The sequence below is a fragment of the Sceloporus occidentalis genome, unplaced genomic scaffold (assembly GCF_023333645.1).
Source record: "Sceloporus occidentalis isolate IW3139 unplaced genomic scaffold, rSceOcc1.0.p SCAF_5, whole genome shotgun sequence".
NCBI lineage: Eukaryota > Metazoa > Chordata > Lepidosauria > Squamata > Phrynosomatidae > Sceloporus > Sceloporus occidentalis.
Genome location: NW_028316985.1, coordinates 116,942,564 through 116,963,836, shown reverse-complemented (window position 1 = coordinate 116,963,836; position 21,273 = coordinate 116,942,564). Strand labels below are relative to the sequence as shown.

Here is a 21,273-nt window from a genome sequence, read left to right as displayed (position 1 = left end):
TATAACTGATGTAATAGAGGACAATCTGGTGCAAGATGAGCAATAGAGGAATGGGTAGTAAGGTTACATGAATTAGCCACTTTAGACACTCTATCAGCACATATAAATAATAATTCTACTCAACAATACGAAGAAAAATGGGAAAAGGTTTCAAAATTATGGGAAGACAAACTCATTGTATAGTAAGAAAAGTTAGAGTTATGTAGTGGGTAAGATTACTATTTGATGTGTATACAGAAGTGATGTATGTTCAACAGGGGAAATGGGAAATTTAGTATGGTATGTATATTAATAAATTCTTAGAGGTAACAAAATTTAGACTATGTCGAACAAAAAGATGTAACAAGAAGTATAATAACTTGTAATGTATGTTTACGTTGAAAATAAATAATAAAAAGGTACTACTTCTGAGATCCAAGATCTTAGCTCAGGCATTATAACTCACTTCCCACTATTTGCATTTCTTAGGAAAGGATCCACAGTGGTTCAGCAGTCCTTGGGAAAATGTCTGTCTGGGGTTTTTCCTTGTGGAACATGATGTTACACATTTATTTCTGTCATAACCACTGTTTCTGTTCTTTTTTTTTTAAAAGGCAACTGCTGAGAACAAAGTATTTATTTATTTGCCTTTCTAATGAAAATTAATATGTTCTTCCCTCTCTGCATTTTTTGTTTGTTATACTCATGGGAATGCACAAATAAGATATTCAGCTTTAAGGTATTAAATTATGTTTGAGAGACAACGTAAATAACTTTAGTTGTAAATTGCATTTCCAATCTATCCTAGACAAAATGCTTCTAATATGCAAGATAAATCTTATGGGCTTTTGTAAGTATGGGCGAATGGCATCTGTCAGAAAAATATACTTGTCAGAACGCTAAGAACACTAATGTTGTTACTGAAGACCAGTCAGTCCTTTCGAAAACTTGTGATACCTTCATTCACAATATAGATTTTAAAACTAATCTAATACACAGTAATATCAAAATGATATACATAAATGCATGCAGACAAGAAAGAAACATACAGAAGAAAAAGCAAGGGAAAAGAAGAAAAAACAAAACATGACTAAAACACAGTAGGGATCGGCCTGTCATTTGAAAGCTACCAACTTTGATAACTGCTCCTTTCATTAAATTTAGGGTTTCAATCTGGGGTGGTGGTGGTCATAGTTTTCTTTTCACTTTCTCCCTTATATTTATTAAAGTATCCATTAACTCTGCTGCCTCAGCTACAATTTTAGGATTTTTATCTTAAATTAGCCATCTATAATTGTGAGGTAAAATATTGCAGAATTGTTCCAATTAAATTCTCTAGATCTTGTTTTGTCCCTACTATTGAGCCAAAAATCCAACTACTTATGATCACGTTTGCACCCCAATTATGTATAAGTATCCCTAGGTTCCTTTCATAAATTACAAAATTGTCTTCTCTGGTGCTTAACAGTTAATCCAAATCTCTGTTTGACTCTTCCTTTATATAAATTATAATCTTGGGATTCTTCCAATCTCATTTGTCCATATATTTCTGCCAAACTCCCACAAATCTGAGATCTTAAATACCCCATTCTTTATAGAAGGTTTCAAAGATGCACTGCATAGGTTCAGGAAAACCCACTTGTGTGAGTGCACAGATGGAAAACTTCAGGTACAAGATGTAACCTGTCCTTTTCCCATGGGAGGCAGAGGCAGTGACACCATTGCTTTCTGATAGTTAAATTTATTTTATTTCATGCACAAAATTATTAAAAATATTGTATAAAATTACTTTCATGCAATGTGTATGAGGTATATATGAAACATAAATTTAGTATTTGAAATATGGAACACTTCTAGTCCTAACCATTTTTGGATAATAGATATTCAACCTGTACTAGTTTTTTTAACAATGCCAGCATCCATTTTTTGGATTTTTCTATCCCATTCTAATCAACATTAGTCAGGTTTGTACTGATAAGGGTTATCACAGATCATTTAAACCTGCTGGCTCTTACAACAATGGGATATTATAATTCATAATTATATTGTCTTGAGAAGTGGAGGAAAATAACACAGTTCAAATGTTTCAAAAATGTGTTACACTTACACATTGATCTATACAGTAATGTGAAGAATTGACTGATTAGGTATAATATTAATATTGACACTGATGTTAAGCTATTCTTTAACTTAATAATATTTTCAATAACGTGTTGGTACTACAAACCAAAGAGTACAGTTGGCCCTTCTTATCTGTGGGGTTTCTGTTCCAGACCCCCTGTGGATGCCAAAAACCATGGGACCTATAATCCCATTCAGTGGCAGCATGCACGTGGCTGCATTGGCATAGCCACGTGCACACAATGCCATTGGGAGAATGGCGTGGAGCCACCCATGGATGCTTCAATCTGTGGATGGAAAGCAAATGTATCCAAAGGGCCAACTGTGTATGAAATTCAGCTGTTCAGTTTCCCTGTATATGAACTTGTACAATTCCTACACACACACACACACACACACACACACACACACACACACACACACTATATTTACATATTACATATGTAATAATCAGGATATGTTTGGACTGAGAGCCAGAATTGTGTAGTGTTTTAAGCACTGTACTAGGACTGTGGAGATCAGGGTTCAAATCCTGGTTCAGCCAGGTAAATCCACTGGGTGACCTTGGGCAAATCAATACTCAGCCTCAGAGGACAGCAACGGCAAACTCCCTCTGAAGATACTTGCCAAATAGGTTCACATTAGGGTTGCCATAAGTTGGAAACAACTTGAAGGCATACAACAACAGCAATATGTTTGGATTATGGTTATACCAGTTATAACTTTCTCTTGTGGTTAGCATTGTTAATACTCTAATGAGAGGGCCAGTGAAAGATTACTTTTATTCTTTCACATAATTGCCAGTAATATGATTAAACAAGTTCTGACATCTTATTGCTGAAATGAGCTGCTTTAAGAAAGCAATCTGTAGAAAGATAAATACGTTATAGCACTGTGAAATGCCTTAATTTCCTCCATATGACAAGCTAAAAATTTAATATCAAAAGACTGACACAGTTATACAAGAGTTCATCTTGAATTTATTATAAAAACCAGTCCAGCTGATTAAAGACACTTGGAAGAGACAGAGGCTATACTCACTGAATAATGATGAGCCTCTGGGAAGGTGCATATCATGGTCAGAAATCTGGCATTTCTCCATTTTTACTGTGTACAATGTTCCATGGTTATCTATTGATGCCATATTATTCCCCTCATCCTCTCCCTCCTTCACTTTGTCCTCCCCTTATACAAAATATTAATTTCTCCTTCCCCTCCAGAATAAATTCTATCACAGCTACCAAGTAAGTAAGGATGGGTTTGGATTACTGGTATGAAAATGTAAAGCCCCCAACAAATAGTTCTATTGTACCTACCCCTTCCTAAATATAAAATCAAATGTCACAGATTTCCAATTTCAAAGCGATCACCATGTTAGTCTGCGTAATGTAAATTTCAAAAGGTGTACTGATACGTACATTAAATTTAGGCCCCACTACATGATTTTTTGATAGAAGGAATACACTGTGTACTACTATGACAATTTTTGAGCATTTTACTTTCTGTGGTAAATTCATGTAGTATTTGAATTGCTCTGTGGAGTGCTTTCCTTTGGAATTGGCACAAACCTTGCAAAAATATTTGAAATATTGTGTTTGTGATGGAAGTACAGAGGAAGAGATAATCTATGGAAATGGTCAATGCCTTTGCCATCTGCAACAGAACTAGAAAATGCATGAGAATACTGTATATCAATCCATTGAATGTTGTTAGGTAGGAATTCACATCAATCCTAGACAACACTGCTTACTGTGAAGGATGATGGTAACTGTAGTCAAACAACCTATGTATGTCCACACTTTCCCATCCCAACCTGATAAACTGAGCACAGAATTCAGAATTAGTCATACTGGGAGTTGACCTGGGATGTAAATGACATTACTGTTGTGAATCCAGACTTAATATAACCAAGTCTAGATCCAGCCCACTACAATGAAACTTGGCCAAAATTTTGCATTTGCTAATTGTTTTATGGAACATTTCCAAATCCTGTCATTTCAGTTTTTCTCCCTCAGGCAATTTGTATGATGCTCTTCAGCTGAAAAACTATCAGGGTGGTCAACAATATTAAAACAATCAGTACATTACAATAGAATCCAAATGTTAAAAACCACAGCAAACAATAAAGGCACACACTCTTGGTGTTTTGATCCCTTTCATTTAGGTTGTTTGTATATATTAGTTATTGCCTGCAGATGGAACATCCAATGGTCTTGCATATATTTTTCAGTGTAATGAAATGCTGTGACTTTGGATGTCATGCCATTGATAGTTACCTGAGAGTAATCACAGTGGGACTTAATTTATGTCAAACATAGCTAGGATGACACTTTTAGAGAGCTCAATTTAACCTCCCCCCCAATAGATGTACATTTGGTTAATAATGTAGTTGGACTGAACATATTTTAACTCCAAAACTAAAAATACTTCAGTATGTGTTTTAAATGTAACCACATTCCTATTAAACTTCTTTCTGGATATAATTGCTATGTTGCTTGATGATACACAAATTTAAGAAAGAAGATTATATATTATTGTGTTCAAAGGTCAGGAGGCATTTTTATTCTATTAATATTCCCCAATGCTCTTTTGTTAAGCTATTCATTGTAATAATTCATTAACATATTTATTAGATTTATAAAAGGAAGTGAATGTCACTTAATTCCTTTCCATTATACTGTAGCGGCCAAAGCAGCTAACAATAAAATGTATAGAGCATTACATATATTTTTTATTTTACAATTAGAACATGAAGCTTGTTGATACATTTAATTGGTTTCGGCTGTGAACTGTAGGTGAAAACTAGTGGTGTATTGTCATTTTCTATTCGGGGGGGGGGGTCTGTGTTGCAGATTAAATAAATTTCTTAGTCTTAAAGATACAAAATTCGCTTTACTTTCCTCTATGGCTATCTCTTTGCATATCTGATTGATTTCTCATTGAAACAAAATATCTATAATGCCTTTAATTTTTGCCCCTAGGATGCAAGGAAAGAGGTCTTTGGGAATGTCCGACAAGCAAACTGTGTATCAAACATACAATGATATGTGATGGATTTGCAGACTGCCCAGACAATGCAGATGAAAAAAATTGCTGTAAGTGTTTCACATTACAATGTCTATATTGCATATTGTGTACTTTCTTCTCATGACATTGGCTGTTGGTTCTTCTTGACCCAAGTCCAGTAGCCAGAGCCAGAGGCAATAACTACTTATGTCTTTGAAATCTGTTTTATGGGTAAATGGCAGGGGAGGGCTATTGCCTCTAGACCCTTCAAATGAACTTCTGGGGAGGTTCAGGTTGGCCACCATTGAGGATAGGATGCACTTGACTAGATGGATTTTTTATTTTATTCATCGTAGCTCTTCTTAAGTTCTTAAAATTATTTATGCATAATGGTTTCATTTATATAATTTGTGCCAGTTGCAGAACTTGTTTTTCTGGTCACATCTTAAGAAAGTGAAGTCTAATTGATCGATGTGCTACAGATATTTTTATAACTTAAACTGTGAAACTGAACATGTATACTCTTGGGATATAAATGGTGTAGAAATGACTCAAGGAGTCATTTTTATGGTGTGTGGTATATTTTTAAGTTTATTGTTATGCTTTAAAATGACTTTATACTTTTAAACAATTAATAGCATTTTAATATCAAAACTTGTTTAATTGTGTTTCAACTTTTTATTATCAAGTTATTCATGTTTTCTTGTTTTAGCATTTTTTGTAAGGTGTCTTGAGCCCCACACTGGGAGAAAGGCAGGATATAAAACAAACAAACAGTGCATTCTAATCAATTAATCTTCTTTACTCTGCATACTGACTCCATAAATTCAGCAGCCTGTGTGAACACTAATTAAGCTGATATAAGTGAATATTCAAATAGTTTTTCAGCTATTTTGCTTCTAGAGGAATCAGTTCCCTAAAAAGAGCAGAAGAAATCCTATTCTGTGCTTTTTGGTGTTTGTTCATTTTGCAGTCATCCATGAGGCTGTTCCAAAGCCTTTCTTCAAACTGTCATTTTGTTTTGAAATTTTATTTTATTTTGGTTTTGCTTCTGCCCCAGCCCTTATGTTTTTATATGTCACTAAAAGTGTCCTTGGTTCATGCACTTGTAATGCTTCTATTGTGGGTTATTTGATGAATTGCATGCTGTGGTTTAAGGAAGGTCTGTGTTGATCCTTCAGGGGATATTCACATTAGGGAGGGAAATTATGCAACAGATTTGGATTCCACAATGTTGGAACCATAACCATGAAGATGTAAATAAGAAAATACAGAATTGTTTATTTGTTTCCATGACAAATCTAAGAGGGGAATGAAATTAATTGTTGTGCCATTTCTCCTGCACCCTGCTCTGATGAAGGCTGCTGCCACATTGCAGAATTAATGCAGTCTGACACCGCTTTAATTGTCATGGCTCCATCCTGTGGAATCATGGGAGTTGTAGTTTGTTGGGGCACCAGAGTTTATTATAATGAAGAAAGCTATTAGAATAAAACCCATACCCACAATTCCAACTAGTGTAGAAATTGATGCCTATAGCTCATTGACATATGTTCTCTCAGATGAAATGGCATGTTGTAAACTGATCTGTAACAAACTTAAATACTAATGGACTGAAATATAAAACACCTGTAAAGGCAGAAGCACTGGGGTAAGAGTTTAGAGCTAGCAACTCTACATCAACCCATCCTCTTTTCTTATTTCCCACTACCATGTTGTTTTTCTTACAAGGAGAGCATGGGGAAGAATTATGTCAAGTTCTTCACCAAAACATTGTCAAGGTTTCTGTACCAGAATAACTAATGAGGCTTAGGTTTAGATCCAATGTAATTTGGAGGAGCCCTGTTGCCTGAAGCAGCCAAGTTTGTTTCAAGGTTCAGACAAATTTGAAACACACCCTCTCAATAAAAATTCTCTTATTTCTTATTGCCAGTTCACTTGGATTAGCTCTTTGATCAGGTAAAAAAAAATCAGAGATTGAAACAACTCTGGGCTCTGTTAGGTGAACATTTATAGTAGTCAAAGATTCTCTGGAGGCAGAAAGAGAGAAACAAAGAGAACCCGATTAAGCTACTTATCTAAGGTTGCCAGATTGGATTCAGGATGGTGCTCCTGTAACTTTAAACTTGTAACAGATCACGGAGCAGGAAGGGATACCATACAGCTCTGTCAAGCAGGACAAAGGTATCTGTCCTCTCTTATGTTCCAAATGCCAACTTTCAGCAGCAGATGTCCCCTCCCAATATGGCTATTGCTACATTGGTGGAAAATGAGGGACTTGCTGCTTTGTGTCTAGTGACAAGAACAGAGCTATGACAGCTTCTCCTACTCTCTACCAAGGAGCCCTGAGAGCATACAGGACATCCATGAGAGTCATTTAAGAACAGTAACTGTAACCACTGTTCCCTAAACTTTAGGCAGAAACCATTATCCACTACCAGTGCACCAAGCAATAAAAATATAGATTTCATACCAAGGCCTCATGTAATAAAATTAGAAAAATATTTCTAAGGGAGTAGATTTTTAAGAGTGCCATCAGGAAAAAGGAACAGTTTCAAATTGTATCACTAAATCACCCATTTATATATACCAAAGGATGGGCTTCAAACAGGACAAGACCCAGGACCAAATTCACACAAGACTACCATAAATAAAAAGCAAGAAATAAAGGTAGGCTTCATGGCCTGATCTTGTGTAACACAAAAGTCCTCAATGCTCAAATTATATTTAATTAGCCAGTTGTAGCTCAGCATCCCCATACTCCACACTTGTAAGAGAAATCATCTTCTTTCCCTTATGAACTAAACTGAAGATCATCAATCTCTAGGAGAAACTGGGAGAAAAACACACATGAAGAAAATAGTGGCACTTTTATTCACCAAAGATTCCAGGAACTCCTACAGTTCCCAGAGTGTGGAATTACTAGCAACTAGGATTTCTTTACAACGGTTGTGTGAGGAAACCTCAAAATTTACTTCCAACTAAGGAAGCTCAATAGTTATTATCTGTCACTACTCTCTTGTTCAGAAGGTACTACCCATTTCTCCAAATAATGTATTTAGTTTCACTGTCTGTCTCGAAGACATATTTTTAATCCTTAAATTATTTTCTTGTAATTTACATTTTTCATGGCAGCATTTTGCAAAAAAGATGAGATTACATGTGCCAACCATGACTGTGTGCCTCGTAAAGGATGGTGTGATGGACAGATAGACTGCGCTGATAAATCAGATGAATGGGACTGTGGTAAGTGTTGGCCTTTACACTTCTGTCTAGAATTCACAATGTAGGGCTTTCAGAGGGGGAAAACACCAGGTACTTTTCAGTAATACCAGTGGTAATTAGTAGATTCTGAAAGTCTGCAAAGAAAAATTAGGTCTCTGCAGATGTAAAGCTAAAACTGCAAAGTAGAGACTTTAAGCAAATCAGTAAAATAAGAGATTACTCTTCAGAGAGCAAGAACAGATAAGCAGAAGAACTGAGATATATCCTCCTCTTAATGTGTAAGCACAGAATTGTACCAATAAGAATGCAGTGGGCCCTCCACATTTGCTGAAGTTAGGGATGCAGGATCCCCATGAAAGTGGAAAAACCACAAATAACAAAACACTGTTTTTTAAACCTGCCTAGGAATATCTAGGTCCTCCAGTTCAACTTTGGGCAATCATTGACCACAGAGTCAAGCTGGAGGCCTAGAGATTCCTAGAGACACCAATATTCTGGCATAATAGTTTCCAGGTGTAGAAAGTAGTCATTCTTCAGGCCTAATTCTTTACATGTTCTACAGCCACCAGAATACAGCTCACTGTGGAAACAACACCAGTGTGATTACCTGTTCTTGGAACAGTTAAGGATAATAAATGTAAATCCAGCTTTTTATTAAGCTGGAATGTTGTAATAGCTGGGGTTGCCTAAAATATGTCACATTCCAGAATATTTGACTGATTGTAATGTGATACCTGAGAGTTATGGCAGCAGTGGGATCTGTGAAAATGGATGTAACCATCTCTTGAGTTCTGCTTTTATTGTCTTCATGAAGATATGCAAGGAAATTCAGTCTAGATAATGAACCAGACTGTATGTCATACAGTATTTTAAATGCATGCTCCAGCAACCAGAGCCTAGGCAACAATTCCCAAATAATGACACCCTCTGTCTTGTGGTCCTCTTTTGGGATATTGTTCAGTCAACCCAAATATTGGATTGTCCGGAAGTACTTATCTTTATCTTCTCAGAATGTAAAATGTCATTGAGGTCAAGTTACTCCAATGTGATGAACTTTATGCTGACATAATTTGGTTATAGACTCATTGTATCAACATTTATCATCAGGAATATCATTATAGTAAAATTGTCTGTGTTCACCCACAGTTCTTTTCAATGACAACATACTGGTTTTCAAATCTGCAAGTGATGAGAAATCAAGTGATATGCATTCACATCTTAGCTAGCCTTTAATCGTTTATTGGCATGGTAAAGTTACATTCACTTTTATTCTTCACAGTAACCCTGTCTCAGAACAGGAGCTCCTTGATGTACCTAACTGTTCAAAGGTCAGCTACCAATTACCATGTATGCGCTGATGGATGGGAAGAAAATCTAAGCCATTTGGCATGCAAACAAATGGGTTTAGGGTAAGGTCAGTAGTTTGTAGTATTGATAAATCTTCTGAATGTAACTAAAAAAAGTGGTTGAATCTGTGATGTTTTCTTAATCTGAAAATAGATTGTTGATTGCTATTTCTGCCTGTTTAGCATAAGAGAAACTCTGATATTTGCTACTGTGTGTGTATTAGGGGTTTTTTTTTAACAGATTAATAGAGGTCCTGGGAATATAGCTCTGTTGATACTATAATTATTTAACAAAGTAGCTTGTTTACTGTGAAACACTTGCATTTTTCTTCCCTTAACTTTAATACTTGTCCAGTTGACATACCAATTACAGTGGGATGATATCTTCATGGCAGTTTGAAACCTCATGCTTGTACTGATTTTTATCTAATCCAAACAAAAATCCATCAGTGATACCTTTATTGGCCAGCTGAAATGCACAATATACTTGTTGTAAGCTTTTGAAGCTCCATGGGCTGCTTCATCAGGCAAGATATTACAAACCAAACAGGAGGAAAAAACAAACAATTGGAAATGTTAGTCAGATGCCTGCATGTTGTTTCAGACCTTAGTAAAGATGGTGTGGTGGGGAGGATATATTTTGCAGGCAGGCTCCTCCTTCTTCTAGCCATGCGGCAATAGGGAGATTTTCAAAGTCCAAGACATTTGAAGTCAGTTTGCATCTCAACAGGGATCCCTCTTTTGCAATCCAGTATGTCTCCATTCCAGTGAGGTCACAGGCCTCTTTGTAGGCAGAGAACAATGGATTCCTCAAGTAGCCTCCATGTTTTTGCAACAGGAACGTTTTGTTGGTGTAGAGGTAAAACATGTGAATTCAGTCCAAATTCAAGAAGACAATTGTTTTATTTTGGTTGGAGGTTCAAGTCCACAGGCTAGTCTTTATGGTTCCTCTGTTGCAGCTACAATGTGGTATCTCATAATACAGAAAACTAGTGGATGTATATTTATATGTGCCTTCAAGTCATCTATTGATTTATGGTGACCCCATGAATTTCATAGGGTTTTCTTAGGCAAGGAATATTCCGAGATGCTTTTGGCAGTTCTGTCCTCTGAAATATAGCCTACAGTACCTGATATTCATTGGCAGTCTCCCATCCAAGTACTGATGAGGTTTGATCCTGCTTAGCTTCCAAGATCAGATGGAATCTGATGCCTTAGAGTATTTAGGTCACATAGTAGGGATTAAGGATCCAATAGATTCTTCCGATCTCTAAAAAAGATGGTAAAGCTAGATTTTATATAATATAGTGACAAAAGAGTATTTATGTAATACAATGATGTATTTGTGTTAGGAATATCCAGGCCTGAAAATAGCTTTTTCAAATTCTTGATATATATAAATAGTTGCCTAGCACTATGCCGCTGCTCTACCATGAACTTGTTCAATTACATTAATGATTAACCAGCCAAAATTTTTTTGATCAGTTGATAGATCTATTGGGGAGTATCCATAAAGTAGAATTTTATGGGAATTTTGTTGGAAGCAGCAAGCTAAAGCTAATCCAAGTTTGTCTTTGGGTTATTAGGTTTAGTTTGGTTTGATTGTGTTTGATGAGGTGAGCAAATGATTTATGTTCAACATAAATAAAGATTCTCCCTCCCCATCATTAGATGTAGCCATATCTTTGAAGTTATGGTATGTAACTTGTAAATTTGACCTCCAAAGCAGCTGGGTGGACATAAAAGACTTGTTTTGCTTATTGTGTAAAACGTTGGGCAGTTTTCCTGCCTTTAAGCTGAATTCCTGAAATGATATTTTGCTGTTGCTGTTTTAAATGTAGTCTGTTATTGCATAAGGCACATTGAAGCCACATTTTTCCCCACAGAAAACTCTTTCATGCTAGTCAAGGTTATTTTGTGGAAGCTTTAAAGTGTGGATTAAGTGTACTACTGTTCAAACTAGGCAAGAGGTTTTGCTGTGCGCACACATACACACAAGGAAAAGAAATTTCTTCTGGCACTATATGAAAGACGGATGCTTAGATAACACATATTGTACCTTTGAATGATCAAATAATACACACACTTTTCTTTTGGTGCTGAGTTTGGAGTATCTTTTGATATTTTATTTTATTATTTATTTCGACATTTTTATCCCACCTTTTCACTGCCATACTAGCACCCAAAGCTAATAGGCACTACAAACAATTTCAGTTGTAAACACAATTAAAACCATAAAAATACAATTTAAAAAAATTAAAAGGCCAGATTGAAATTATGTTCCTAAAAGTAATGAGAGCTGGAACTAGGAATAGATTTGTTTGGATTTAATAGTCAAGATGAAACTAGTCTCCTCACAAGAATTGTTTCAAAAAGAAACCTTGAATCACCGCAATGACTGCACAGCTGTAACACACATATAAAGTTTCAGTAGAACACTTAGACATGAAACAGATGGGCCAAAAGTGCTGCCTTTGAGCTGATCCGGGGGCATGATGTACAGATGATGCATGCCCCCAGATTGGGTTGAAGCTGTACTGCTCCCACCTAAAGTGGCCCAATCCTAGCCACAAAAGGAGAGCAAAAAAGTGCTCCTTTCCAGTGGTCTGTTGCAGATCGCAGTGGTGGCCAGTCTTGGGACCATGGCATCTGGCCACTGTGGTCCTGTGCCAAATGGGGAATGACTGGTGATGGAGCAGCCAAAGGCAGACTGGCCACTCCAAGCTGCCAGTCTGCTTGACCCCAATGTGCACAGACAAATGCACACATTTAAAAAATTTAACAACTAAAATGCACACGTATTTTACATCAATGGGCAGAAATGTACAAAATGCATAAACAAATGTGCATTTAAAACAAATTATAATTGTGATTGAATTTCAATGTAGAAAAGAACACAAAGTCTTCCTATATGATATGAAATAAGGATAGGATTAAAATGCACATAGGATCTGGAGGTAGAATTCAGACACAGCCATGTTAGTCTGGAAAATCAGAATAAAAAGGGATCTTTTAGCACTTTGAAACTAACTAAGCGAAAGACAGTGTAGCATAAAGTTTCAGAGACATTGTCTACTTCCTCAGATGCATGGAGTAAACCTGTTTCTAGGAAGAACCATAACATCTATACAGGTTTATAATGAGATACATGGTCTTTTAGATAACCAGGGCCCAAGCTATTTAGGGTTATAAAATTTAAAATCAACACCTTGTGCTGGGCCCAGATAGGAAGTGACAACTATTCAGGTCTTTTGGAATGATATGGTTTTGGCACTGTGTACCTTTTAGAACTTTATTGCACACCTTTTCCCCCCTGTTATGGGAAGTGGAAGGGGACTCTCGGGGCCCCGCTCGACCTGCAAAAAACGGATGTTATCATACAGTGAATCGTCCTCAGAGGGGCCCCATTCCATCCCCCGGCGCCAAGCCATTCCTGTTCAGTGCTGAGGGGCGTTAAATGTTCTGGTCGGAAGTCTTCCGACCGAGGAAAATGGCACCCCTCAGCACTGAATGGGGATGGCTTGGCGCTGGGGGACGGAACGGGGCCCTTTTGAGGATGATTCCCCGAGAGTCCCCTTCCAGTTCCCATAACAGGGAAAAAAAGGTGTGCGATAAAGTTCTTAGCTGTCAGAGTTTACATCAAACATAGCTTCGAGTAAGAGTCCGGAAGTTGCGCCAAAGCCACGATCCAGTCCTAAGGACTCGAGCACAGCTTTCGGACTCTTAGGATGCATGCATCATTTAAACAGCATACCTCCAAAGTGACCCGAAGCAGCTTTGTTTTGGCCTGTTTGTATGGGCCTTAATCACCCTGTTGTGGTCTGTGAATGTGAATTATTCTGCTTAAGTAGATGATCTCTAAGTGATAACAAATACTAAAGGGACACAATGTAAAACACTATAGGTTAGTGGGCGTGTGCTTTTTCTCTTCTGAGAAATTTATCAGCTAGACTTTCCATTAACTAAAGAAAAAACCTTTTCCAGAAAAAGTTGAAGAAGCAGTTTGGGTCTTTCTTTCTGTTGCAAGAGCTGATGGGAATTGTTGGAGGCTAGTGTAGGTTTTTTAAACTTCTGCAGCCACATACTAATAGTTTAATCGGTCTGTTTATAAATAAAGACTTTGTTTTGAACATACAGATTTACAGTGCAGTCTCAATCAGGGAAAGCTGATATTGTGGGAGATTGCATTGAACTTCCCCATACTTGGGGATTAGCAAATAAGTTCTTTTTTCTTTTAAAGAATTTTTTTCAAAGGCTGGGGATTTATGAGTTTTATACTTCTGAGAAAAAATCACATTGGGACATAGGGGGAAATCTCAAATAAGACTTTTTTTTTTCATAAAGTGGAAGAAAAGAATGTGTGGGCAGCGTTGGGAGAACAATGCTCTTGTCTGCCTCCCCATAACTATTGGAAAAGGGCTAGGAATTGGATTTTTACATGAAAGTTCACATTTATCACATTGCTTTTCCTGAGCTAAAGTATTTTATGACCAGAGAAGCAAATGATTTTAGCATTGTGTCATCTCCACAGAAATATCCAGGAAAAGCAGGAATATGTTAGGAGCTTTAAATTTTGTAACTGTTGTTCCTCCTTGATGATTTATAACTGAGTAATATAACATTTATAATGTGAAGTCGAAGGCTTTCATGGCTGGCACCCATAGCTTTTTGTGGGTTTTTCGGGCTATGTGGCCATGTTCTAGAAGAGTTTATTCCTAGGATAAACTTATTTCTATCTGAAACTGTGAACACAGTCCATTGGAAAGTGGTGTCTGAGGTCATGGGAATAATTTGAGTTGGGCATTGCTGATGGAACACTTTGCAGTGTCATTCTAATCCATTTTAAATTACGTATTTAGCAGATACAGAATTTAGCTTCAAATATTCTACAAAGCAAACCAGAGGAGAAACAAGTACGATTAGTCACTTCCTTATGGGATGCATATGTATTCCCATCTCTCTGCATTATAGAGGTAGTATGAATTACTCATACTTCCTTTCTCACTTGCTTTTCCCATTATAGGAAAGAAAGTTGGTGATATGCATGAAAACAGACATCTCTATTCATAAAAATTAAATTCACCCCATTGCACAAGTCCCCTCTAATAAAGTTACACTGCACACACAGACAGGTTTATTTAACTGAGACTGTTAAAATCACAAATAACTGTCTACGTTTGGCATTTGTGCACAAGTGCTATCAAGTTCTAGTTTGGAATGTCAATTTATTACATTTTAGTCTATTGATTAAAACTAGTTTAAATAATTATCAAGTTCCTGATATTGGTTTCTTTTTGAGTTGCCAAAGGAAATACAAGATCAATAATATTAACAAATATTTTACATAGTAAACACCAGGACCAAGTTAGATCTCCAAACTTTAATCATGCTGATTAAAATTGGTGCTTGCTAATTGATCAACTAGTGCTTTAGTGATCAGTGAACTTTATTGAAGCGTGCATATGCTTTAGATATGCTTTCACAATATGTAAAATATTAACAGTAATAAAACTCAAAACAAATAAAAATCACCTGTTACTTTTAATACTGAACATGTTAAATGTTGGTAGATCTTTGCCGCTTTACATTAAAGTTGAGAAGGTTCTCCTTCATGGTCTCTGTCCCTCACACAAATGGACTTTTTTATGCCTGGACAGAAAGTATGACCAGAAAGTTTTAGAGCTGAGTAGCTTGGTGGGAACTCCACCTCTCCCTATAACTGTACATAGTCTAGCCTGCTAAAGCTACTGTCCCCACATTTTCTCTCTGTTCACCATGAAAGTATTATTGATAGTTTACTTCTCACTGCTGGGTAGCCTTCTCATCTACTTTTTCATTTATTTCTTCTTCTTCTACTATTTTTCTCAACTGTATGTGTTTTTACAAAAGGTGTTCTCTTTGCCACAGGGCTTCAGCTCTACCCTCCTTCCCTTCCCTTTTATGGTCTCTACCTCTTTTCCCCCCTGTTCTGCTTCTAGGAGGAAAGTCTCCCTTTCTGATTGTCAGCCTTTATGTTTATTGTGCCTTGGTGAATCCAACATCCCACAGCTGTGTTCTAGTTGCATTTACATATCTCACTGTTCAAAATAATGCTTCGTGGCTCAAACTGAACTGTTTGGGAAGAGTCCCTCTGAGTGGATGGCTCAAGCAGCTTCAAATAGACTCTTTAGTCAGCCTTTATAACAGTTGTGAAGAGCCATAGATCTAGGATTCATAGATTCTTTCCTTTCCCCCTCCTTTTGAAGGTAATAACAAAGTTATGAAGGGACAATTCTGATGCAAACCTGGTGGCTCCTTATCAGCCCATCAGCCTTGGCTCTCAAGGTTAATTTGCTTATCCCAGGGCTGTTACATCACATTGCCCAAGTCACCAAACCTTCTCTTTCACTTCCAAGGCCATGTGTTTCATCCAGCCATTGAGTTACTACAGTTGACAACTTGGAGGATCAGATCACTTTATCCCCTCACTTGTTGGAAGTACTCAAAGTATCATGGAAGCCAATGTGAAGTTGAAGGCTTTCATGGCCAGCATATCATGGAAGCCATCTCCCAAGAAATTATATACCTATAAAAACAGGCATGTCTGTACTTTTGCAGAAATCTGCTCTGCCACCTCAACACCCGTTGATGTCTTTCCACTGTTTTACATTTTCAGGAAAGAGGTCTTTCCTTCTCTGCTCTAAAAGTATACAGATCTGAAATCATTGGCTACCACCTGTTTCTTCACCATCTGTGAAATTGTTTGCCAACCTGATGATGAAAAGATTTCTCATAGGTCTGTCTCATTTGTATCCACCCACTTTACCTCTGGCTAATAAGGAAACTTCTAGTGATACGTCTACTGATAGGATACCACTACTGATACCTCTAGTGACTGATAAAAAGTTTCTTTTAGTATATTAGCATCTTGTTTTAGTATTTTAGTGTTTTAGCATTGTGTTTTATCATCTGTTTTTGATTATATGTTTGATGTTCCATCTTTGGTGAAAATGTTGTTGTTGTTGTTGTTTTGGCTCTTTCTCAACTGTAATGGCTGTTAAAACCTTTATCAGTAATGACTGTTAAAACCTTTTGCTTCCATTGACAAAAACGTGCTGACTCTTAAAGTCACATTCTTGGTCACCATGACTTTGACAAGGTGAACTGGCTGCACTTAGTAGTGATATAAACCATTTCTCTGTTTTCACAAAGATAAATTGTCTTGTGGCCTGTCATCACCTTTTTGCCAAAGGTTGCTTCAGATTTCCATATTAACCAAGGCATTGTCTTTCCCATTTCTGCTCAACACATTTCTGAGTGAGTAGTGGGGATTATTACATTGGTTTATGAACCTGGGAAGAAGCCTGTTCCTGAGAATCTCTAAGAACATTCCACTGGAGCTATAACCTCTTCTGCTTCTCTGCTGCATAATATTGCTATTCTGGAATATTGTAAAGCAGCTACCTAGTCACAGCCATCTACTTTTATTAGGGATTATCGATTGGACTCCAGGGTCAGAGCAGATGCCCATTTTAGATGTGCAGTTTTGTCATCTCTTTTTCAGTGACCCACTACATCTCCAAGGGTAAGCCTTTTAATCACCCATTTGTGTAAGTCATATAGACTACGAAGATGTTGAACCTGTAACTGTGGTTCCTCAAGTGGTCATCTCTGCCCTCAGACAACTCCTCTTGTTCAGGTCATTGCTGTGTTCTCTTCAGCAGACTACAAAACTGAGGAGAGAATACCTTTTATGGGCTGGAATATATGCAGTTGTGAGGAGAAGGTGGGGTTCCCATCAGTCTACTCAGCTCTAACACTTTCTGGTCATGTTCTCATTTGTTTGAGGGAACAGGTGAGCACTTGAAGAACCACAGTTACAAGTTAACAACCTGTTCATATGCAGTTCATTTATGAGCATACAAAACCAGTGCTCTAAATTTCAGTTAAAAGCCTTAGGGAGCATAATTGTTTATAGTCATATTGAGGATGGGTTCCAAAGGGCCAGACAAGGTCTGTGTACGTGCAAGAATTCCTTATAAGGCTTGAGTTTCAGAGGTTATAAACTAACTTAAACATTTTTATTGTGTTCAAAGTTTCTTTCAGGTGTAGGTAGATAGATAAATAAAATGTAGTCTTTGAACCATAAGTATGACTGTCGCCATTCCCAGCCAGATCCACATATCATTGTTGAGGGATTAGAGTGAAATTGCAAAGTCCTCAATGCATATATCACAATTCAGACATACGTCAAATGATTTGTATTTATGGTTGGACATGGTGTGGTTTGTATATGGGTACTCTAGACAATTATTCACATAATTTTTGGCTTGTAAATTCTATGTCAGCTGGAGTGACCATCAGTTTTTTTCTATTACAGTCTAAGTTTATAGTCTAAGGTGGTCTTTGAGACCTAGCAAAAGGGACATTTCTTATGCTCTGGACCTGCCCTTAGCATCTCCTTTCAAACTAGTAGCCGCCCTAAGTGCGGTGATGTAAGAATTTCTTATGAGATCTGCTAAATGCAGAATGGTCTAATGAGCCTCAGTGCTGGTGAAAATCTGGCCATATCTATAATAATAATATAATAATAAAATTTATTTATATCCCGCCTCTCTACAAAATGCAATCGAGGTGGCTTACAAGATTAAAAATATGCAGTCCGAACCTTCAACCCACCCACCCCTTAAAATACAATTAAACAATGTAAAATTTAAAACATAAAACATCTGGATTGTAGCTGCTATGTTTGGAAGAAGTAAGATGCAATTCTGTCACAATTAGTAGAGTGCACCCACTCCATATGCAGACGCACCATATGCAGCTTCCTGTTTACACAGAAGCCGCATCCCCATTAAATGATTGGCATGTGTGGCAGCCATGCACGTGTGCTAAGTGCACACACTGCACCACCATGAACACGAGCCCCATTCTATTGAATGGGGCTCGAGCTTGCGTGGGATTTGCCTTATACGGGGGTGTCCGGAACGGATCCCCACATAAGGCAAGGCTCCACTGTACTACACCCAACTGAACACAATGGGTGTTAGTCCAAGTGTGTATGCAGAGGTATGCAGTAGCACCTACATCTTGGTGGAGTGCTGACTCCATTCCAGATGTTAGCCTGAACTTTGAAGAAGTTGAACCATATTCTCCAAATGAGTTCAGAACCTTGGACAAGTCCTTTAAAGGTAAGACTAAAACCTTAAAGGAATTTACCATCCCATTGACATGGAAGGGACTAAAACCTTAAAGGAATTTACCACCCCATTGACATGGAAGGGACCAGTGTTATTGGACTGCACTACACAATAAGCATAATTCTAGTTATTTCAGTTTTGGATTGACATGGTAAATTATCCCACCCTTTTCTCAAACAAAATTGTTATTTGCCTGGAGACTCTTGCTAGGAAAAAAAAGGAAACAGGCCTAAGTAAAAGTGGAAGGTTTTTTCATAACTTTTTCTGAGCACTTGGGAAAGTAAAGACCATTTATTGCATTATTCCGAGGTTAGCTACCAAGAGTGTAGTAAACAAGCAGCTGTAGTCAGAAACGGTTCTCTAATGAGAACTATCTTTTTATGTGGGAGGCTTATTCAGTACAAGTATTTGCAAACACATGCTTTTGTAACATTCACATTTTTACAGTTATGGCTATATACTTAGAAAATGTGCATATAGTTACAAACAGAAGTGGTACGAAGAGATTGTTCCTAAACCAAACTGAGGAGAAAAGCTGGCAGAGGTCACTAACAGTGTAGACACAGAGGTTTATTATTTTAAAAATGTTTTAGTTGGGAATGAGATGAAACTTACTTATCATAAGACTTAGGTTTATTTATTTTCTTTTGTAAATTGAAGTTGGTCGCCTGACATTTAAAAGATTAAAAAGACATATTTTGACTGAATCTCATTGTCTTTTCCGGGTGTGAATTAACTGAATTTAGGGAGTACAGGGAGGACTGAATACTTCAATGGGATTTTAGTATCCAGTGAATCAACAGCATCCATTAACAGTTTTAGTGCTTAGGTGTTTGCATGAATAGGCTTGTAACAGATAGCTTTGAATACAGGAGGAAACTATTTGTTAACCAAAGGAGCTAGAAACTGGACTTGCAGACTTGCCAGATCTGATTGTTTGCTTCTGAGTGCTTTTTAAAAACAGACTCTTGATTTCAGTACAATCTGAGATATTTTTCTGTCTGAATACTTCTCTTGATTAGCTTAAAGAAAATAAAACCTTTCACTCTATGAATGCTCCTGATAAGATCTTATTATAAACGTCGTGGGAATTAGGTTGACAGACACATAATGGAAAAAGGAAGGAATGGCCAGGAAAAGAAAGCCACGGGGAGACAAAATACTGAATGTGGTCATTAACATTATAACAAAACAGTAATGTATTAGACAGACAGTAAAATGAGCTACACTTTGGACCACCAGAGGAAAATGCTTGTACAGTAATTTCCATTTCCCTCTCTCATGCCTTCTCTTGGATTTTCTCAGTAATAATACAATAAAATATTATCTCTTCCAACTTTGGTGGAATCCCTGTACAGAATTAGGACGTACAGTAATTCAATTGCCCATTTAACAGCTGTCTTATTACTTACCGCATGTGGTTGCCACAGGAAAATCCTGTATACCATATGGAATGTAATTTTAAAAACATTTTTTAAATGTAGCATGTGCCTGCCCATTCTGGAATCCTCTGGTGACAGCAATTTTGGGGCACAAATGGACCACATGCTGATGTGAAGACAGTCTGATCAAAAGATTAAGATTCTCTTAATTTCGACTTAGTGACTAGGGCCTTGAGGAGACGGGGCAAAAGAAGCAGCCAGAGGCTGTTCTCACCCCGATTGCTGCAGGACCGCAATGACCAGACATTGCAGTCCCAAGGCCAGCCACTGCTGCAGCCCTGAACAGGCCTCAGCAAGGAGCAGATAAAATCTACCCCTTTTGCAGCTGGGTTTAGGATGCCTTAGGTGGTCACAACATGGCTTCCGTGTGGTTTGGGGGTGTGCGTCATCTAAATGCCATGCCCCCAATGCAGCATGACACCAGACCTTTTCATCCATCTCTTTTGGGACCATGATCTCTCTTCCAAGAGTTTCCTTATGTCACATATCACCTGTAAATAAAGATTTTGAATTAAACATTTTTGATATAAATGCTAAACTATTCATATAACTACAAAGCTAACCTGGATGTCTTTATTTCAGAGGGCCAGCTGTAACAGAAATTGTCCAGGAGTATGAACAGCTACATCATGATAAATGGCTGAATTTACACTCTGAGTGGAAAAGCAAAAACATGTCCACATTACATGCACATTTGGTGACTGGGTAAGAAAGACAGCTAGCTATTTATACTGCTACAATTTGTATGGAGATTAATTTGTACCTAACAGTAATAATAATAATAATAATAATAATAATAATAGAATTTATTTATACCACGCCCAATCACTAGGAATCTGGGCGGCTTACAACAGTAGGGAAATACAAAGCAATAGCAATAAACAATAACAATACACATAAGATAATAAACAAATATAACATGGCAATAAATAGCAAGAAACATAATGACAACAATAACAGTAATATTGTAGCAAT

The 21,273-nt window shown here is 37.3% G+C and overlaps 1 protein-coding gene across 2 annotated transcripts in view; it reads left to right on the top strand.

Annotated features, from left to right (window-relative positions):
* Positions 1 to 21,273, top strand: part of CORIN (corin, serine peptidase) — a 135,606-nt gene that overhangs the window by 100,793 nt on the left and 13,540 nt on the right. For both annotated transcript variants that reach the window (XM_089526966.1, XM_089526965.1), the window contains 4 exons: positions 5,082 to 5,195; positions 8,242 to 8,352; positions 9,611 to 9,740; positions 20,881 to 21,003. In XM_089526966.1, coding sequence (XP_089383092.1) covers positions 5,082 to 5,195; positions 8,242 to 8,352; positions 9,611 to 9,740; positions 20,881 to 21,003 — 478 coding nt within the window. The remainder of the gene's footprint in view (positions 1 to 5,081; positions 5,196 to 8,241; positions 8,353 to 9,610; positions 9,741 to 20,880; positions 21,004 to 21,273) is intronic.